The sequence below is a fragment of the Drosophila teissieri genome, chromosome 3R, assembly GCF_016746235.2.
Source record: "Drosophila teissieri strain GT53w chromosome 3R, Prin_Dtei_1.1, whole genome shotgun sequence".
Lineage (NCBI taxonomy): Eukaryota > Metazoa > Arthropoda > Insecta > Diptera > Drosophilidae > Drosophila > Drosophila teissieri.
Window position 1 is genome coordinate 7,516,770 of NC_053032.1, and position 18,187 is coordinate 7,534,956.

An 18,187-nucleotide genomic window follows, 5' to 3' on the forward strand; every position below is an offset into this window, starting at 1 on the left:
AAGTAAATACATATTGAAATATTTAAGCTTTAAAAGTTTATATTTTTTTACTTTATATCGCGTTATATAATAATTCATTACAATGGCTAACAAATAATTTATAAACTTGTAGGTACTCTCAATGTATTTCGCATACAACAAAATCAAGTGACGGACCGATGTGCATTAGGGTGGCTCATTTTTCTGAATGTAGTTTAAAAATATTGTTTTTTTTGTTGGCGTTTTAGAATCCTTTCAAAATGTAACCTCTATCCTGGATGTTTACCCAGAGCAGAATTGTCAAAACCTCATTTTCAATATAAAAAGAACCGATCCATCCTATTGTACATGCGTCCACAATGCATTACAAAGCATTTTTATGAGCTGAGCGTGAGGACTATTTTGTTCGAATCCCGGAGGAGGCGCTCATTGGAAGTTACTGAAATCCGTCTTCAGCTTAATCGTGGGCTTCTGCGGCTTGGCCAGCAGGTTCCTCTGCGCCTCGCTTGCTTTTTGGGCAATGTTAATCGACTGTTGCTGGCTGCGAATGGCCGCTTCTAGTTTTTGTCGCAGTTCCGGGGATTGACTCATCAGGGCTTTGAATTCCTGCGGATATTTGGGACCGATCTTCAGAAGCCACTGCAGCGCCTGGTCGTGGAGCTGCCGTTGGTACTTTGGCAGCGTCCGGAGTCGACTAGGCTCCGCAAGGAATCCAATAAGCACAGGGACCAATAAAGTCAGCATTTGAATATCTGTGAAGTGTGGACAGGGAAACAATTAATATTTTAAACTTAAATTTAAATGCTTGCTAAACAGAACAACCATTCACAGAGATAGACAAGTCGCATCATCCCATACGTTTACTTCATACGTGCAACATTTAAAGCGTAATCTTCTTTGACAACAAGAACTAGAAACTAGGTGTTCAGCTATTCTATGGATTGGTGCATTCGAAATCATTAAGGGTGCAATTAACGAAGCATTTCAAAACTAAATGACAGTTTATATAAATATAAGAAACTTTATTAGAGAAAAGAACAGGATGATGTTCCTTTTTTATTGTTGTAGAAAAAGTATTCCATTTGCAATTACATAGTAAGACGATGACAATGTAGTAAAATAACAACGCGTGTCAAAGATAAGAAATTAAAACTTTTATTGTTTCGTTTGCACTGCCTTAAATTTCTGAAATGCTTTTTCGACATGAAACATGTGAGTTTGCGATCGAACTCTTCTATTTACCTTGTAGTAAGTTTATGTTTCCTAACATTTGATTTCATTTTTGGTTTAGTGTTTTGTAAATGATTTGTGAGTTGATAAAAAGAGAAGACAGAAAAGAGAGCAAATATATAATAACGTATTTCTTTTTTTTTTTCCAAAGTGTGAAGTTTGAAATGTATGTTACTTAACCAATACTTTGGCTGCATTCGAAGAGATATTTGTAGAAACAGAGCAGCCTAATGGCAAATGTTGGAAAGGGGAGACTGTCAACTATATAGGCGGGGAAGGGGGTACTGCTGTGAACTACATATATTATAAGATGGGGTACTCCTGCACCAAATGCAAGTAATGTCGAGTTTGGGAAGTAATAATAGTAATATTTAATCTTTATATTCACAAAAATTAAACATCAAATAAGATGTCTTCTAAAGAAAGCTATAATGTAAAAAACTGAACCATTTTTACTTGTTAGCAATTTTTATATTATGTTAACCTCTTAATTAACAAACAAGAAACAACGCTGGACTATTAGATATCCGTTGCTCCAGCTATTTAAAGTGCGAAGAAGAAATTACAACATCTTTTTGAAATATCAATAGAAATTTAAAAAAATGGACACAGCCAAAAATATATATGCTTTATAGGGTCGAAAACGCTTCCTTTTGCCTGTTTCATACGTTTTAAAGTTTCCATGTTTTATAATTGTAAATTATACCCTTCCTTCAAAAGCATACATTTTAAGTCTATTGATATAACATAATCGAAAACATGTTATTAAGGTTAAATTCTAAAATGTTCTTACAAAAATAGGAGTACCCCGTGTCTTAAAGAAAGACCAAGCTAAACAATTCTTAATTATACCCATTTACTTACGGTTTTGTGGCTCCGACAAGTCTATAAGTTGCTCAACGGTAATGATGCTCTCAAGGGTAATCTGTAGCTCCAGCTCGCCTGTGGGCACCTTGCTGGACTCCGCATACAACGATTCGATTATCCTAGGCGCAAGTGCGTGGATGTAAGGGGTTGCCGTCTTCAATTCGGCCCGAGCGAAGATCGATCGAGTTGTCTCGATGCAGCGCAGCTTTACGGAGAGGTGCTCCGACTGCAGGCACTGCCGGAAGTGATTAATGCAGGGATATTGCAAAGAAGGAGTAGACACAACGGAGGCGGGGGTATGTAGGATGAAAACCGTGATGGCCAACAGCATAGTGACCTCGTCGACTTTCCTTTCCTCGTTATCGCCAGCCGTTTTGGTGAGATCCACAATGGTGGCAAGGGCACTTTGAAGTAACTGTTGCCATTCCTCGGTTGTCTCCTCTACTTTAGCCCACTTGTGGACACAAACGGATCGCAAGCACTGCAAGGCAGACTTCACTGCACATGTGTTTGCCAAAATAGTACTATCTATGGCCGACTTGTTGGCGATTTCCTTAACGATACTAGTTGTCATATACAGGACGGTGGGCAGGATTGCAAGGGCACCCTTGGGTGTACATAAATCCAGCAACTGTTCGACGCACTGCAGTCCGCTGGCTACAAGCAGGCCGTTTTCATCACCCAGCACCGAGAAGAATGACGAGCCAGTGGCCATTTTGGCATAGGCAAAATCCAGCTGCAGGCCGGAGCCACCAGCTCCCTGCCTCGTGGGATTCATCGTAGGTATTTGGCGAACAAATAGACAAAGACAAACCTCCAGAACGGCGTAGACATGCGAGCTTCCTGGCTGCATAGAATCATCTTCACCATGTCGCTCCCCACTCCCCTTTTCAGAGTTTGCATTATTGTCCCGTTTCCTTTCCAAATCTTCCCTAGCAGCACGGATTGTTTGCTTCAAAATTTCCACGCAAAGAAGTTGAACGAGTAATTCATCTCTCGTCAGTATCTGGCGGTGTAGAACATGACAGAGTTCAATGGTTAAAGCCCGATCCTTGACCAACTGTCTCCTAGCCCAATCAGAATCAAAGATGCTGTGCAGTGAGCGAAGGCAGCTCACAATGTTTTTAGGCCTTTCAGAACTTCTCATGCTGCAGAGTGCCTCCATGCAGATGCCGAAGATCATATGGAAGCGATCCGCCGACAAAGATCCGTGAGTGATCTGATTATTGTTGGATTCCGCTGCGGCTTCACTTGTATCAAGATGACGGGCGAACCCCTCATCCCTTAACCATAGTGCGGAGGCATAGAGGATTGGAGGCCAACTGGTCATGTAATGTGGTTTTGACGAGTTAATTGTGTCCGTGGTGTAAAAAGCTCCTCCGTCGTGTGGTAGTTGGGACTGGAACTCCGCAGGTAGTAGCAGCAAGGCGTGATCCTTCATAGCACTTAGCCAGTGTGTTGAAAGATTGTGAAGCTCAGGTTGCACCAATCCTAGAAGACTTTCACCTCTACTGTCAGGAACATCTAAGTCCGTTTCCACATTGCCTGAGGATTGTAAGCCGGACTGTTGGGACTGGAGGTTCAGTAAGGAAGCCGGAGCCTTTCCATTTCCTATCATAGCCACAATATAAACCTCTGCCCACGCCTTTAGGATGCTTAGCTTCTCCAAAGTAGCCATTGATTCGTTATATAACTGAGTGCTGTTGGTTTTCGAGGAAAGCTTATCAAGGGAACTGACTAGCAGCTGATGAACTCTTTTTAGATCCCCTATGTCGCGAGCTACTCCAGATCCAATCCACGCTGAGCAAACTTCACAAGCAGCAGCCGTCACATGAGAGGGAGTATCCGGCGCGAAAGCAGGACGCAAAGCAGCTCCCACCTGAGCCTGGAACTGCTCTAAGAGTAGATGTCCGGGGAATTCTGGTTCTGGAACATTAGCGAATCGATCGATTATTTCCTGCAGAGTGCGCAATCCTTCTAATCTCAATTGATCCGAATCTGAGGTGGCGGCCATGAAGGACATTCGAATAAGTTCCGCCAAGTGCAGGATGAGGTAATCTCCGCGAGAGCGAATGAGTTGCTGTTCCTTAGCCTGTAAGAGATCAAAGTGCACTGAACTAGCAGCTTCACAGCTGGATATGATCCGTCGCACGCACTGGGCGGCGAAAACACGAGTGGGCCACTTTGGTTGCACTGCCGGATGGGTGGATGTGTTCTCTTCTGCTCGGTATTCTGTTACATCATCAGCATACTCCTCCTCTTCGTCCTCGTCCACATCTTCTCCTCCAGCATCTTTGCTCTTGCTTTGTTCTCCACTAGCAGGATCATCATTTAGTCCTCCTTCCACAGCGACGGTTAACACGTTCTTGCAAAGACTCAACCATGAGCTGAGATTATCTGCAGCCAGCATTTGAAGCATGGAAGTAAGTGTATCATGAATGTTTCTCAGCATCTCGGCATCCGTTTCTGTGTCGAGCAGAGAGAAAAGCAATCCTGGAAGTCCATACTCCGTTATTACCAAATCAGGAAGATGTTCGGCGTTAATAGTTAAGGCTAATTCACAAACTTCTTTAGCTTCCCGATGTGCCAACTGCCGGAGACAGGAAACAGAGGCCTTGCGAAGTATGAAATAGTTACAGGCTAGCATTCCAACGAGAGTGGGTACCAACTCTTCTAGTTGCAGAGATTTACTGGCAAAAAGATGTAGCTGCTGTAGGCAACCAATAGCCTCAGCTTGCACAAGAGAATCTGAGTGTGATTGAAGGAGAGCTGCTGAACAGAGGAATGATCCTCTCATGCTGGCTACTGGTCCACCTCCTCCTTGTAGCTCCGGTCCCACAGTGGTGATCAACGCATTGACTACGCGGCCCACACACTGATGTACATCAACATGAGCGTGGGGTACGGTAAGTAGAAGTTTCAGGCACAGCGTCAGGGTTGCCTCCACATAGCCGCGGAACATTGGACCTCCAGAGTCGGCAATCTGCGCCAAAGCATAAAGCGACCAAGCCTGTACCACTGGCGACGCACTATCTTGACCCAAGGCCAGAAGAATGGATACACTAGTGCTCAGATGCTGCGACGATCCCATGCCACCCACGTAGCGATGCAGGCAGCCGAGGGCATGTGAATGTCCAGTCCTCGTAACCACATCTCTGGCAGACTTTAGTTTATCAAAACTATTTTGAGCCAACTCCGCGGTAAAATGGGAATCTCCCACGACCTGGGCTAATCGTCCCAAGGCCTCTCCAGCCGCACACCGAATGGTAGAATTGGCACTCGTCAACGATGCAACTACCAATGCCGTGGCACTTTTTCGTACATCCTCCTGGCCTAGGCTTGTCTTGCTGTCTGTCAGATTTTTTAGAGCGCAAAGCAGAGCCGTAAATATATTCATTTGGACGGCTTCTTGGCGACTGCTCTTGGCCTGTCGAATACACTCAGTAAAGTGCTCTAACATCTGCAGTCTATGCTTGTTTGCCACTTTGGGAAAGATGGTTCCATACAGAGTCACTGCCATATCGATCACTGCTACTCCAAGTGGCAATGGTCCTGGACACTGTTGTGCCTTGCTGATCTGCTGGATGTTGCTTCCTCCGCCGCCACTGCTTCCACCAGTGGATGTTGTTGATGCACCATTGGAGCTGGATCCAGTGCCTAGGGCAGACCAACTGGGACGGTATAGACAGCATGGATCGTGCTCTAGGGCGCCAGATCCCGCGGCGCTATTGGGTTGCAGCTAAAAAACAACGAAATTTTAATTAATAAAATAAATAAATAAATAATAAATAATAATTAATCTGTAATTTACTTTAAAAACAACTTATGACAAAATAAAGATAATTTAAAATTCATTCATGCAGGAAAAGCATCAATATCGATTCTGATATGATTTTCTCAGCCATAATTAAAGAACTATATACATTGTTATAAGATTAACAACAAAAAAGCTTACTGAAAGCATATCAACAGTTTGCACTCGATATCGGAATTTTAAAAACAATTTAGCTACAAAATAAAAACATTTAATTATGTTCAGCTATTTGAACCTATTAAAATCACACACTTAAACATTTTCAAAATTTTTACTCATGCTCAATTAAGAATCAAAATCAATTCCAATATGTTGAATAATAAATATAGGCTAATATACATGTAACGACTTAATAAAACTAGAAACAAACACTGGTAGCAGATATTGCACTCCACTTACATGCTCGCCATCGACTTTGCGATTTGGCTCCATCTTTGGATAAGCACAATTATAGAGAGAAGGGTGGAAAAACAGTGATTTGGGGTTTACGGATAGACAGTTGGTTCAGCGTACACACACATTTATGGGAAGATGTACCCAAGCTTCCAAATTAAACTCACCTGATCTTCAATGGTGCGATGATTAGTTTCCTGCAGCCAAGTGCCCAGTATGATCGAATCATCACCATGACAAAGCGTCCGCAACAAAGAGTTTGTAGTGTTGGCCGCGTTATCCGCAAGAGTAAACTCCGAGACGAGCATGCGGAGAAGATGCGTATAGGAGGCCTCTAGTGCATTAGCCGGCAGCAGAGTCAGCGTTTCAAAGAGACGCAGCCGTACCATAGCTGCCGGAGCCTTGAGCTGGGTTCCATAGCTCTTAAGGACAGATGCCAAGCTGGAAAAAGTATCAATAAGCGTGACAGATAAGCTGAAAAAAGATGACACTCACTTGACCAGCATGGCCAGTGCGCTTTCGATGGGAGTGAGCAGTCGTCTGGTTATGTCTTCGTTGAGCAGATCCGGGCAGTTAAGCAGGAAGCTGTGCATTACAGAAAGAGCTCCAGCTCTGCCCTCTAGCGTCACCTGCCAAGTGAAGGCATCACCACGAGCCTTTTCCGATTCAAGCTCTTTGTTTGACCGCGGAAACGAGTTCCGCCACAGTAGCAGCATCCGCGGCAACAGTCCCTTGACTACCGGCGATCCTAAAGTCATTATTGCTCCAATTAATAGCCAGCCGGCCTGGGTACGGTGCAGCGACATGCGGCTATTCTGGGAAGCAGATCGCAGCAGTTCCTCCGCACAGTTGAACACGACCTTGCCCTTTGTGTGGGGTATGCCCAATGGCGAGTACCGAACGCTTCCCAAAATTGCCGCCAAAGCGCAGCTATATCCGGCCATTGCTTCTGGCGAGGATCGCATTTGCTCGATGGCCTCTACAAAGCGATCAATCAATGGAGTGATTTGCCCAGGAACCGCCACACAAGCGCATCGTAAGCACCAAGCGGCAGCCAAACGGGCAGCGGCACAGGGATGTATCAAAACGGCACAGGTGGCATCGATAGCTTGCAGGGATTGATCTCCCAACAAGTTCTGAGCCGTGGTTCCTAATCCAATTAGTAGGGAACTAAGTTCCTGGAGGGCACACACCAGCAGGTGCTGACTGAACAAAGTTTCTTGATTAGAATCCTTGGCGTTCTCGGGATTAAAGTCAATAGAGTTCATCTGTTTGGCTACCAGATGGACCAGTTCCTTGCAGGCAGCGCTTTGCGCCTTTTCGCCTAGCATCTTGCCAATTGTTGATCGGAGTATAAAGCTGATGCATTTGCGCGAATACACTGCATCCACGTGGGAGCACGCTGCCTTTGGATTGGCCACCAAATCTAAAACATGTGCCAGAAATGTGTTTAACTGTCGTTCCAACCAAACGCTGCCCATGAATTGCACAAAAACAACGTAGGCATGCGTTACACCCACTCGGACTTCTCGGTTGACTCCTGAGCTGCCTTTAATAATCTCTCCGGTACCTTTGAGAAAAGAGGCGCCACCTCGAAGGAAACCTGACATCAGGATGCCCAGCGCTTCATCGAGGGAAACCAAACGTTGGGTAGCTCCCTTTGCCGCCTGTATAGCCACCACTTGTCCCTGCTTCTTTTTGCCTGTTGCGGCTTCTGCCAGTTGTTGAGTGTAGGCCAGAAGTGTTCCCAGCAGTTGAGCTACTGCACATCGTACTTCGTAGTTGCTGCCGTCGAAGGCTCGGAAGCATAATGTTCCCAGGCTTTCCAACTCCGTTTGATAGAGGAATGGTGCACTATATATCATTTTGAGGATGCAGCGGGCTGCAGCCACTCGAACAGCCATAACACGGTCCAATAGGCAATGCTTGGCAGCCTTGTAAATATCTTTGTGCACGTTGGCAATGGCGGTTCCCATGCCAGCGCTCACCTTCTCCAGCGTGTGCATGATCTCAATTCGCGCCTGCGACTCAGCGTTGCGAAGTGTTCGAATAAGGATCTGCACCGTATCTTCGTAGGTGCGGCCCATCATCCTGCCCAGCTTTTCATACATCGAGCCCAGCACACAGATGGCGGCGCTGGGGATAAAAGAGACTGAGTTTCGATTTGGTATATATTTATATGAAATATACTCACAGCTTGGTTGGCAAGTAGCTGGGCGAATCGTCCTTGTTCTTCAGGATGTCATTGCAGGCGTTGACGGTGTCAAAGAGCATGAAGGTGTCACCGACGGAGAATAGCGTGGCCAACGCGCTAGCAATAAGCTTACGAATGGGCGGACCTGGAGCACCCTGGATTCGTTCAGAGAGCTGCTGCACCAGCTTCTTTTGGCTCGCCTTGATCTCCGCCTTGGACACCAGTGGCAGGGACTTCTCCAAGTAGCGCAGCCATTCCAACTCGAACACAGGCCGCTTGTGTTCGGGCAACTGCTTGAGAGCCTCCTCATTAAGGGTCAAAGTGTGGGCCAGCTCCATTTCGGATAAAGCCTCCTCCTCAGTTTCCGAGCGTCCCCTTGCGGATGAGGCGGAAAATTGGTCGCTGTTTATAAACGATCTGCAGAACAAGCGAGAAAAAATAATATAAATTGAGGAATGTTTTTGTAATTAAACGCAACATATGGTTGATGAGTGTGTTCGGGACTATTCGGTTGACCTTTAACCTTGCCATTTGAGTATACTAGTACGCATTTCAGATTAAGCTTAACAAAAATGATTATTTCCCTATGTTAAGAATGTATTAAGTCATGTTATGTTTTCTTTTTTTTTTAATACTTAACGTTGTATAACCACCAAGTGTGCAGATCAACATTAATTGATATATATGTACGTATGTGAATTAAAAAACAACCATTAGCCATAGATGTAGAGTGGTGAAATAGATGGGAAATTGGTAGGGAAACAAATTTATGAAATGTAACTATTGAAAAGATAAAATTATTTATTTATAACAGAAACCTTGGAAATTGTGTCCCTTTAACCAAAGCAAATATGCCTTAAATGCTTGCCACCAATAAGTAGAGCAATCACTCTACAGAATATACGTTTATAATAGAAGGGGCGCAGCGTGGCAGTCCCCCATAGTATTGTGTGGAAAAGTATGCATCACTCAATCTATATATACGGCGATGATGACGGTGATGAAGTCAACCCAGAAACATATACAAATGTATCGATGCGCCGCCACACTTCGAACGGAAACTGCACTGGTAGCGACTAGGAAGTCCACCCACACCCGTCCTACTTTCTTGTTTTATCCACAAACCCACTCCCATCCAGCTTTGATAAGTGCGGGAAAGAGCTGTCGCCTTGGGCTCGATTGCAGCGCCCGTTGACACAGATGGCGGCAAAGTCAAGAGGAACCAAATCATTAAGGAGAAACAAAGACTTTTCCTACGAAAAATCAAAGGGGTTCAATGCGGATGCGTCTCTTGTCCTCGTCATTTGTGTGCAATGTGCGAAATGATGTCCGCCGGCTATGGGTATTGGGGTAAGCTGAGACAATGGGACGGATTTGTGGGAGGTGGGCTGCAATTTTAATGGTTGGGACGTTGGAGCACAATGGTGCTTGGGAAGGTCGTTTGCAGTAATTGCTTTACTGGAAACCTTCTGACATGTTTGCAAGAGTGATTTTATTAGTCACATTTTCACTATGGAATTACGCATATACAAATGAATCATTTTAATTCGATTTTTTTGGTTCATTCAGGACATTTTTTTTATTTATTATTAAAATAAATAAAAATGTGTATTGTCAACGCTCAGTCAGTTTGTTAAGCAACATTTTTGCATAAATAGGGCGTTTATTTATAGGGAGTCCTTACAAAAATGGTTATTCAGATAACATCCACTTTGGTAAACATTTTTTTCAAGAGTATGTGGAATTTCCTATTACTAATTGTCGGCCTCTCAAAGGGTATCCCGTGCCTTGGGGTTATTGGTTCCAGGGGTTTCTGTTCGATGCAGCTCCTTCCGTCTGCTTATTTGTTGCCTTTGGTCTTTGTTTGCGGTTTGTGCTGCGAGTGGCTTGTGTGGCATGTTGCACAAGGCACATATTCTCACACTGCTTACAATTTCAGTGGGCAAAATAGCACTAAGAATAAGATATATCACATTTATTCATTTCATATGCTCTCACAAAACTAAAACTGCCAAAAAATTATTCTGAGTGAGCTGTGACTAAAAAATTTGTTGTGTAGCTAGTTAGCTCGAATAGGATTTATTTAATTTAACTGTTTTTTACTAAAAACATCATCATTAAAATATTGTGAATACCTAAATGTTGCTAGAGTGATGAGTATTTCCTTTTGTTGAAAAAACAACAATGTCTAAATGTAATGCCCTCATTCATAATTCATAATCGATACGTTACAATTTCTTCGCCTAACTATGAACAAGAATTTTAGTGCTATTACTTTGACCACCGCTGTGTGCACATACAAGGAGAAATAATCCTCTGACGTGAGGACACCGAACCATTGACGTCTGCAGGCTCGAGTTACATAAGACGCCGTCGGGCTGCTGCACCGCCCCCTGGCACCCACTTTACCGCCTACAAAAGGAAAACAAGTAAAACCTGTAAGGTGCAACCCAGCTAGAGAAAAGAAACCAAGAAGCAGCCACAAATGCAAGTCCCGACTAGACTTGTCCTGTGGAACACGGAACATTAGGGTGACTCGTTCGCCGGTGGGTGGTTATTTCTTCTGGATGGTGGTGGTGGTTGACTTTTCCACTTTCCACCCCCCTCGAGCACCCCACCCTCCTGCTTTGTTTTTGTTTTCTTCCTGAATTTACCTGCGCGCCTCGAAGATAACTTTGCGCAGAAATTGCGGCGTGCGTGCAAAGTTTAAGTTTTCCATTGTTGTGGTTTGCTGTGGCGTCACATTACCAGAAAACTTTCTTTGGCTTTTCTCTCGCCAATCTGCAGCCTGCAACTTTCACACAAATCGATAACTTTTCCACAACAGCACTTTCAGCAGTATTTAAATGTCTTAATGGAGTTTGTTTAAAATTGCTTGTTATTATTGCTTTGTTTTCAGTTTCATCAGGGCGATTAATTCTTCAATAGCTTGTCACTCGATGTGGCGTAAGTGGCGAAAAAATAAAACAGAATTAGATGAGATTACAGGCGCTACTCTGGAGTAGAGGCAGGCCCAACCAGATCCGCTTACACTTGCTTCGCGCACCGAGTACAAAAACAAAATGAAATGAAAGAGCGTTGGCAAACAGCAACCCACCGAACGAAAGAGTGTTCTCTCTTAATACCCTTTCTGAGAGTAAAATCGTTACCAAATGTCAGCAGCCCTGGATACAGATTCGTTCAGTTCTTGAGTATTTATTTATTCATTTGCTAATATATAGAAAGGAATTTTCTTTAAACAAATTTGTTTCCTTTAATAATAAAGTTCAAAAAAATAATAAATACAAACTTTTTTAATTTAGTTGAAAAGTACATAAAAATAAATTAGCAAATATCTGTAAACCGCCTCTAGAAGTGAATACACAACTTCAGTATGTAAATAAATAAATTTCAAAGTGAGAGAGCGCCAAAACAAAATAAAATCAAAGAGCGGTGGAAAGAACACAAGAAAAACATCCCAGTGCAGCAGCAACAGCAACAAGAAGGGCATGTTCGAGAAGAGTACGAGTCGAGTACGGTGGCAAGCTAGCAGAAGAGAGCGGCTTGTGAGAGAGTGCCGATGACGTCGCACGTTAGAATCGCAGCTGATTTAGCAACAATTTGCAGCCGGCGGACCTGTTATAGACTTTTAGGCACATTAGCACCGATGCACACTCCCGCATTGGCGTGAACTATGTCAATGTGTCATTTAAGTTGTTTGGCTGATTCAGTGCTCAAGGAGACGGAAGGGCGGTAGGGGGTGTTCTGTGTTCTGCTCGCTTTGTGCTAAGAGAATACCTTCGGTGGCACTTCCGGCCGTAAAGGGTCTGCAGACTGATCTAGAATCGGTCACAAATACAAATTTAATCACACAACAAGAGTTCCTCGACTATCAGATACCTGTTACTTAGCTTGTGGGAGTGCGAACGAGTAAATTTATCATTGTTTTGGTATATCGATAAAAATTGGCTAAACAAATACAAAATCAAAACAAGAGAGAACGCTGTAGTCGAGTTCCCCGACTATCTGATACAGATATAAGCTAGTATAAGTGCGAAGGAGAAACTTCAACACTTACAGTTTTTGGTGGTTTGTGGGCGTTAGAGAGGGCGTGGCATAAAGATCTTTGGCAAATCGAGAGATATTGACAAGACTTACAAAAATATGAAAAAATATCAAAACATTTTTTACCGCTTTGGGCGGTTTGTGGGCGTTAGAGTGGTCGTGACAAGATTTTTGGCAAATCGAGAGATATTTACAAGATTTACAAAAAAAAGAAAAAATATCAAAACATTTTTCAAAACTGTGGGTGTGACAGTATGGGCGTGGCAACATGGGCCAACAAACTTGCGCTGCGTCTATGTCTTTGGAGTCTGCATGCTTAATCTCAACTTTCTAGCTTTTCTAGTTTCTGAGATCTCGACGTTCATATGGACAGACAGACGGACATGGCTAGATCGACTCGGCTATTGATCCTGATCAAGAATATATATACTTTATATGGTCGGAAACGCTTCCTTCTGCCTGTTTCTACTTTTCAACGAATCTAGTATACCCTTTTACTCTACGAGTAACGGGTATAAATATGGTCAAATGTTCCTAATTAATAAAATATATGAATGTATGTACATAAATACTTCATTGGGTCGGAAACGATTCCTTCCAAAGATTCCTTGAAAGATACCTTTCATCGAATCTAGTATACTCTGTTACTCTATGGGTAACGAGTATAAATAGGTGTCCGAACTGAATTAATCTTTTTGAAGACGAAAGAAGAAATACTAGAAACACGAATATTAATGAGTGGTGTGGTATGGTACACCAGTGCAAATTAAACCTAATTTCAACCTGCGAGTCATAGATTACAAAATATAGTAAAAAGCACAAGTCGGGTAATAAATAGTTGCTTTGATTTGTAATAATAGAAGAAGAACGCGATGCTACTAATTTCCAATGATCAACGAACAAAAATGAGATACAAATTATGTATAACAAATTTTTGTAAACTGTCTGTTTTAAAAAAAATAGGCTCAAATAAATAATATATATAAAATAAATGTTAGTTAACTATTTTCTAAAACAAAAATTCAAATTTATCAAAGTACACACACAATTATAAGGTCGACTTTATTATGACTTATCCTAGGAGCTTAAGGTAAAAACTGCATGCTGGGAATAAAAGTCAATGCCTTGGAAGTGGCGCTTTTGGGATTCCCCAGATCTTTGGCGATTCCCTGGACGCGGGCCACCACGTCACTGCGCTGGATATCGCCCCGGTCCAGCATCCGTTTAAAGAGAGTATGCAATTGCCTGGCCGCAGAAACCTGGGACAACGCGTGCAGCTCCACCAGCAGATCCTCGGAATATCCCTCATACTTGCTCAGACTCGCCGCCTTGGCATCGCGCTTTAGCAGATCGTAAACCAGCAGGAAATCCACATAGGGCTTTGTGGGGGGAACCCTCTTTTTGCCAGCTATCGAGGCGGTACTCCATCGATCCATCGCAGACTCAGAACCAAAAGCTGCCCTTCCGTAATTATCGTCGTAGAGGCGCAAAAAGTTATCCAGCGACTCCACATCGTTGGTAAAGTCGTAGCGCTCGTTTTGAATATCACGGATCAAAGACAAAGGCAGGTTATCAAAGTCCTCATCATCTCCGATTTCTGCAAATAGATCGTTGCCCTCAAGCGACTTTTCCGGCGGGGCGGCTGGTGCGAAAATTGCCGGACGGTGCGGCAAAGTGGGTGGGGATGTGGGTCTCTCGGTAGTGGAAGTTCGATGCGGGGTCTCCCACCAACTTGGCGGTTGCCACCAGCCCATGCCACCAGATCCAGACACACCTGCTCCAATCGGTCGCCTTGTGGTAGTAGTTCTCATCCTCGTGGGCAACGGTGTGGATGGCCGAGGACTGGCGGTGGTTGATATCACTCCTTCATCATCCGCACTGAAAGGAGGCTCCACTGTTGTGCTGGATAGTGGCTCGTACTGCAGCAAGTCTATATAGTATGCCAAGGCCTGCATGGAGGCGGGCAGATAGCTGGTCAGTAGGTTAGCTGGCGCCACTGGAGCCATTAGGTGACCCACTAGAAGCACCACCAGCATTGGACGAAGCGTTAGCCCACTGCGCATTTCTTGCTTTTCTTACTTTCTTCTGGCGGGAACGGTTTGCTCTGGGGGAATGAAGGCACTCAACTGAAGCGACTCTTCCCAGCAGCCAACGAGCATCTGTAGTTGGCTCTGTATATCTGTCTTTGTCCCCGTATCTGTATCTGGTTTCCAAAATGGGTGACAGCGGGTTCGGCTTTAGCTTAATACTCTTTCAAAAGGTATTTCATTACGAAGAAAATATGAATAATTTTTAGGGTCATATATATTCTATATATGTGTGAATGTTTATTACATAATCTGCTAAAAATTTCTTACTTTCCTTCGAAAAACTCCTTTTCAAATAATTTGCCTCAATGGAATAAAAAATAATGTATTCTTTTAACATCATTATTTTCTGAGCGTACTTATAGCTTCGGTGTTTGTCTTATTTTTTCACCTGCTATTTTTTTCGGGGGGTTTTAGCAAACTCGTTGAGTGGAGAGGCCAGCGACCGCGATTGCCGCTTGTTGCGTAAATTTTGTAACCACCGATGACCGGAGGAGAATGTTGTTCTTGGAAAGAGTGAAAGATGTTCCGTTGCCAAAAGAAGAACCAGTTTGGTCATAAATATGCAAAGTGTGCACAAAAACAGGCAGACAGCAGGCGTACCGCAAATAAACCTGATTTAGGTTGCTTCATTTATTTGGGAAGAGTACATAATAACTTACATCAAATGAAATGCATCTTTGGTGGAGTTTTACATTCACTTGCCAGAACTACACTTTGAGAGCCACTGATGTCCGCTGTCGATCAAAAAAGGAGAGCCAGAGAGACCGGCAAACAGCTGTTTGAGAAGCATTAACCTGTTGTTGTTCCTCTTGAGTTTGCTGGCTAGATGAGTTTTCGCTTTTTTCGAGCAAATTGGAGCAAGGCTAACGAGTCAGCATTAACGGGTTTCCAACGCAAACTGTGCCACTGGTATTTTAGCGCATACATAACGGTCTCACACACGCACATCTAAACTTTTTGCACTTCCGCCTGGCCAATTAGCACTTAATAGTGTCATGTGTATTTGTTGACGCGTCAGAATCATACACACGCACAGGTATCAATTTTACAGGCACACTCCCACACCCAATTTGGGCCCATGCAAATGGTGGCTTTGTTTTCAATTCCGAAGTATTTTCACGCTCAACTCACCGTTTCACTTGGTGCACAAACAAGTTTACACATTAAATCACACTCTTCACATGGTTATTGCTTTTAGTTTACTGGAAAAATTGCATTTTTCACGAATTTTCACTGCGCTGCGATATGTGTTGTGTAGGCTAGCTCGATAACTTTAACCGATAGCGATAGACGAAACGTTTGTCCACGTTTCGTTGTGAATGACGAACAGCTGTTTGTTGATAGCACGTGTACTGAGTTTATTTTGTTTATTAAAACGCTCCTGAATTTCTGTACACAGCTTTGCAAATTAAGACAAATCATTCAGGGAGAATGGCCAGAAGACCAGAGCACTCGGCGCCGCCAGAAATTGTGAGTATAGCCACGTACTGGCCATACAGAGAACCCTATGTAATTTATAATTCCTCTAGTTCTATAACGATGATGAGGCCAAGAAATATTCCACAAAGTAAGTTGATTCATTAAATAAATTAACGAACTCATAAGAACTACAACTTTTTTAGCACCCGCATAATTGAGATCCAAGTGGAAATGGCCGAACGTGCCTTGGAACTATTAGCGCTCCCGGATGATGATGAGTGTCGCTTGATTTTGGATATCGGCTGCGGTTCTGGACTATCAGGAAGCGTTCTTGAGGACAGCGAACACATGTGGATCGGCATTGATATTTCAAAGTCTATGCTTGATATCGCCGTGGAACGCGAGGTAGCTGGCGATGTGATTCTGGGGGACATGGGCGAGGGAATGCCCTTTAAACCGGGCACCTTCGACGGCGCCATCTCGATCTCTGCCCTCCAGTGGCTCTGCAATGCGGACAAGTCGTATCACAATCCTCACAAGCGTCTGCTGAAGTTCTTCACCACCTTGTTTTCCTGCCTGACTCGTACCGCCCGAGCTGTCTTCCAGTTTTATCCGGAAAACTCCGACCAGATCGAGATGGTCACCTCACAAGCCATGAAGGCGGGGTTTTACGGGGGATTGGTTGTCGACTATCCAAACTCCGCCAAGGCTAAAAAGTACTACCTCGTGCTCATGACTGGAGGATCTGCTGAGCTGCCAAAGGCTTTGGGTTAGTTTAAAATAACAATTATTGAATAATTCCTTGACATCTTTGCTTTTTTAGGTTCACCTGAAGAGGAACGTCGTGTCAATTATATCAAGAAACGTGATGCTTGCCGTGAGGCCCGTGGGAAACCACCAAAGAAATCACGTGATTGGATCCTAGCCAAGAAAGAGCGTCGACGTCGCCAGGGGTTGGAAACCCGCCCAGATACAAAGTACACTGCACGCAAGCGCACCGGCAAATTTTGAATAAAGTTTTTATATTTAATATTACAAAGCTTTTAATTGTTTTTATTTTCGAGTCCCGCTTTTATTCATCCAAAGTGAAATGGACACATCTCTTATTCATAAAAATATATTTTTTTCGAATTTAATTCATTAAACTTAAGTCTATGTACGCTGAGGACTAGAGAACTCTACGATTGCTTCCCGGCTACTTTTTGCTCGCGCTCTTCTTGATCGCGTCTGTGTCGTTCCTCAGCTCTCCGTTTGGGGGTGTCGTAGGAGCTTTCGGCGAGGAACATCAGGTATACGGCTATTCCGGCAAAGATAAACGCCAGCAAGACCATGTCTGTCTGACCTGACATCTTGTTGGTCTCCTTTTGTACCTTAATTCGGTCATATTTGGCCTGGGCGGCCTGTCTCCGGTCAAATGATTTACCGTAGTGATTTCGGGACCACTCGTCGAAGTCATAGATGGGCGTACGGCCCTCAGAGTCCGCTACACGCGATTTCCGAAAACGCGATTTGTAAAACTTAGTTTCCGCATCGTCCTCGACTACGGGTTCCGCTACATCCTGGACATCTTGGGTATATTGGGCTCCCGCCGTATGCACGATTCCCTTGTCGTAAAGACGACGCAGCCGATAGTTTCCCAGAATCTCATAAGCCTGATTGATTTCCCGGAACTTCTTGGCTGCGCTCTCACTTCCTTGGTTCCTGTCCGGATGGTAGAGCATCGAGAGTTTATAGTAAGCTGCCTTGATCTCGTTCTGCGTGCACTGACGTCCGATTCCCAGTGCGTCGTAGTGGCTTATCTGGTGGCGTTGACCCAGGTGGAGACCGCGCAGCAGAAGCAGAGGTCGCCACAACATTGGGCTGTGCTGAAACATCTTGGAGGTGTCCTTTCGCCCGCTTCACTTGTTTTGGTTTCGTTATATCATATGAAAATTAAAAACAAATCGAATCAGCTGCTTGAACTTGAACTTGTTCACCCTCGCCAGCGTTGTTATCGATAGACCGATAATATGCCGAACCAGTGGGGCTGGGTGAAGCAAAAATCAGCTGCGAAGAGAAAAAGAGCTAGAAAATAATATATTATATCGATATATAGAAAATATTTATTGACTAAACGACTATGTCACAAACGTTTTTCACAGAATTAACAGAAGTACA

The 18,187-nt window shown here is 43.8% G+C and overlaps 4 protein-coding genes across 10 annotated transcripts; 1 reads left to right on the forward strand and 3 right to left on the reverse strand.

Moving 5' to 3' along the window:
- Positions 1 to 21: 21 nt before the first annotated feature.
- On the reverse strand, positions 22 to 15,895 carry LOC122622223 (HEAT repeat-containing protein 5B). 6 transcript variants are annotated; one of them, XM_043800517.1, is made up of 8 exons: positions 15,743 to 15,895; positions 8,478 to 8,894; positions 6,779 to 8,419; positions 6,451 to 6,724; positions 6,290 to 6,322; positions 2,074 to 5,815; positions 1,222 to 1,242; positions 22 to 731 (listed from the first exon to the last, which is right to left on the reverse strand). In XM_043800517.1, exons 2-8 carry the CDS (start codon positions 8,813 to 8,815, stop codon positions 406 to 408), a joined length of 6,375 nt encoding a protein of 2,124 aa, XP_043656452.1. In that variant the 5' UTR covers positions 8,816 to 8,894; positions 15,743 to 15,895; the 3' UTR covers positions 22 to 405. The 6 variants fall into 6 exon arrangements, with proteins under 6 accessions (XP_043656452.1, XP_043656453.1, XP_043656448.1 ...); XM_043800518.1 differs by lacking the exon at positions 15,743 to 15,895 and adding an exon at positions 15,271 to 15,500; XM_043800513.1 differs by lacking the exon at positions 15,743 to 15,895 and adding an exon at positions 11,132 to 11,496.
- LOC122622225 lies at positions 13,607 to 15,264 on the reverse strand. The gene has a single exon (XM_043800520.1). It carries the CDS (start codon positions 14,582 to 14,584, stop codon positions 13,607 to 13,609), a length of 978 nt encoding a protein of 325 aa, XP_043656455.1. The 5' UTR covers positions 14,585 to 15,264.
- On the forward strand, positions 15,629 to 17,044 carry LOC122622226 (probable 18S rRNA (guanine-N(7))-methyltransferase). 2 transcript variants are annotated; one of them, XM_043800523.1, is made up of 5 exons: positions 15,629 to 15,647; positions 16,011 to 16,081; positions 16,141 to 16,178; positions 16,234 to 16,799; positions 16,854 to 17,044. In XM_043800523.1, the coding sequence occupies exons 2-5, from the start codon at positions 16,043 to 16,045 to the stop codon at positions 17,039 to 17,041; spliced, it is 831 nt and encodes a 276-aa protein (XP_043656458.1). In that variant the 5' UTR covers positions 15,629 to 15,647; positions 16,011 to 16,042; the 3' UTR covers positions 17,042 to 17,044. The 2 variants fall into 2 exon arrangements, with proteins under 2 accessions (XP_043656458.1, XP_043656457.1); XM_043800522.1 differs by lacking the exon at positions 15,629 to 15,647 and having other exon boundaries at positions 15,922 to 16,081.
- Positions 17,045 to 17,096: 52 nt separating this feature from the next.
- On the reverse strand, positions 17,097 to 18,027 carry LOC122618787 (dnaJ homolog subfamily C member 30, mitochondrial). The gene has a single exon (XM_043795351.1). It carries the CDS (start codon positions 17,902 to 17,904, stop codon positions 17,209 to 17,211), a length of 696 nt encoding a protein of 231 aa, XP_043651286.1. The 5' UTR covers positions 17,905 to 18,027; the 3' UTR covers positions 17,097 to 17,208.
- Positions 18,028 to 18,187: the final 160 nt, after the last annotated feature.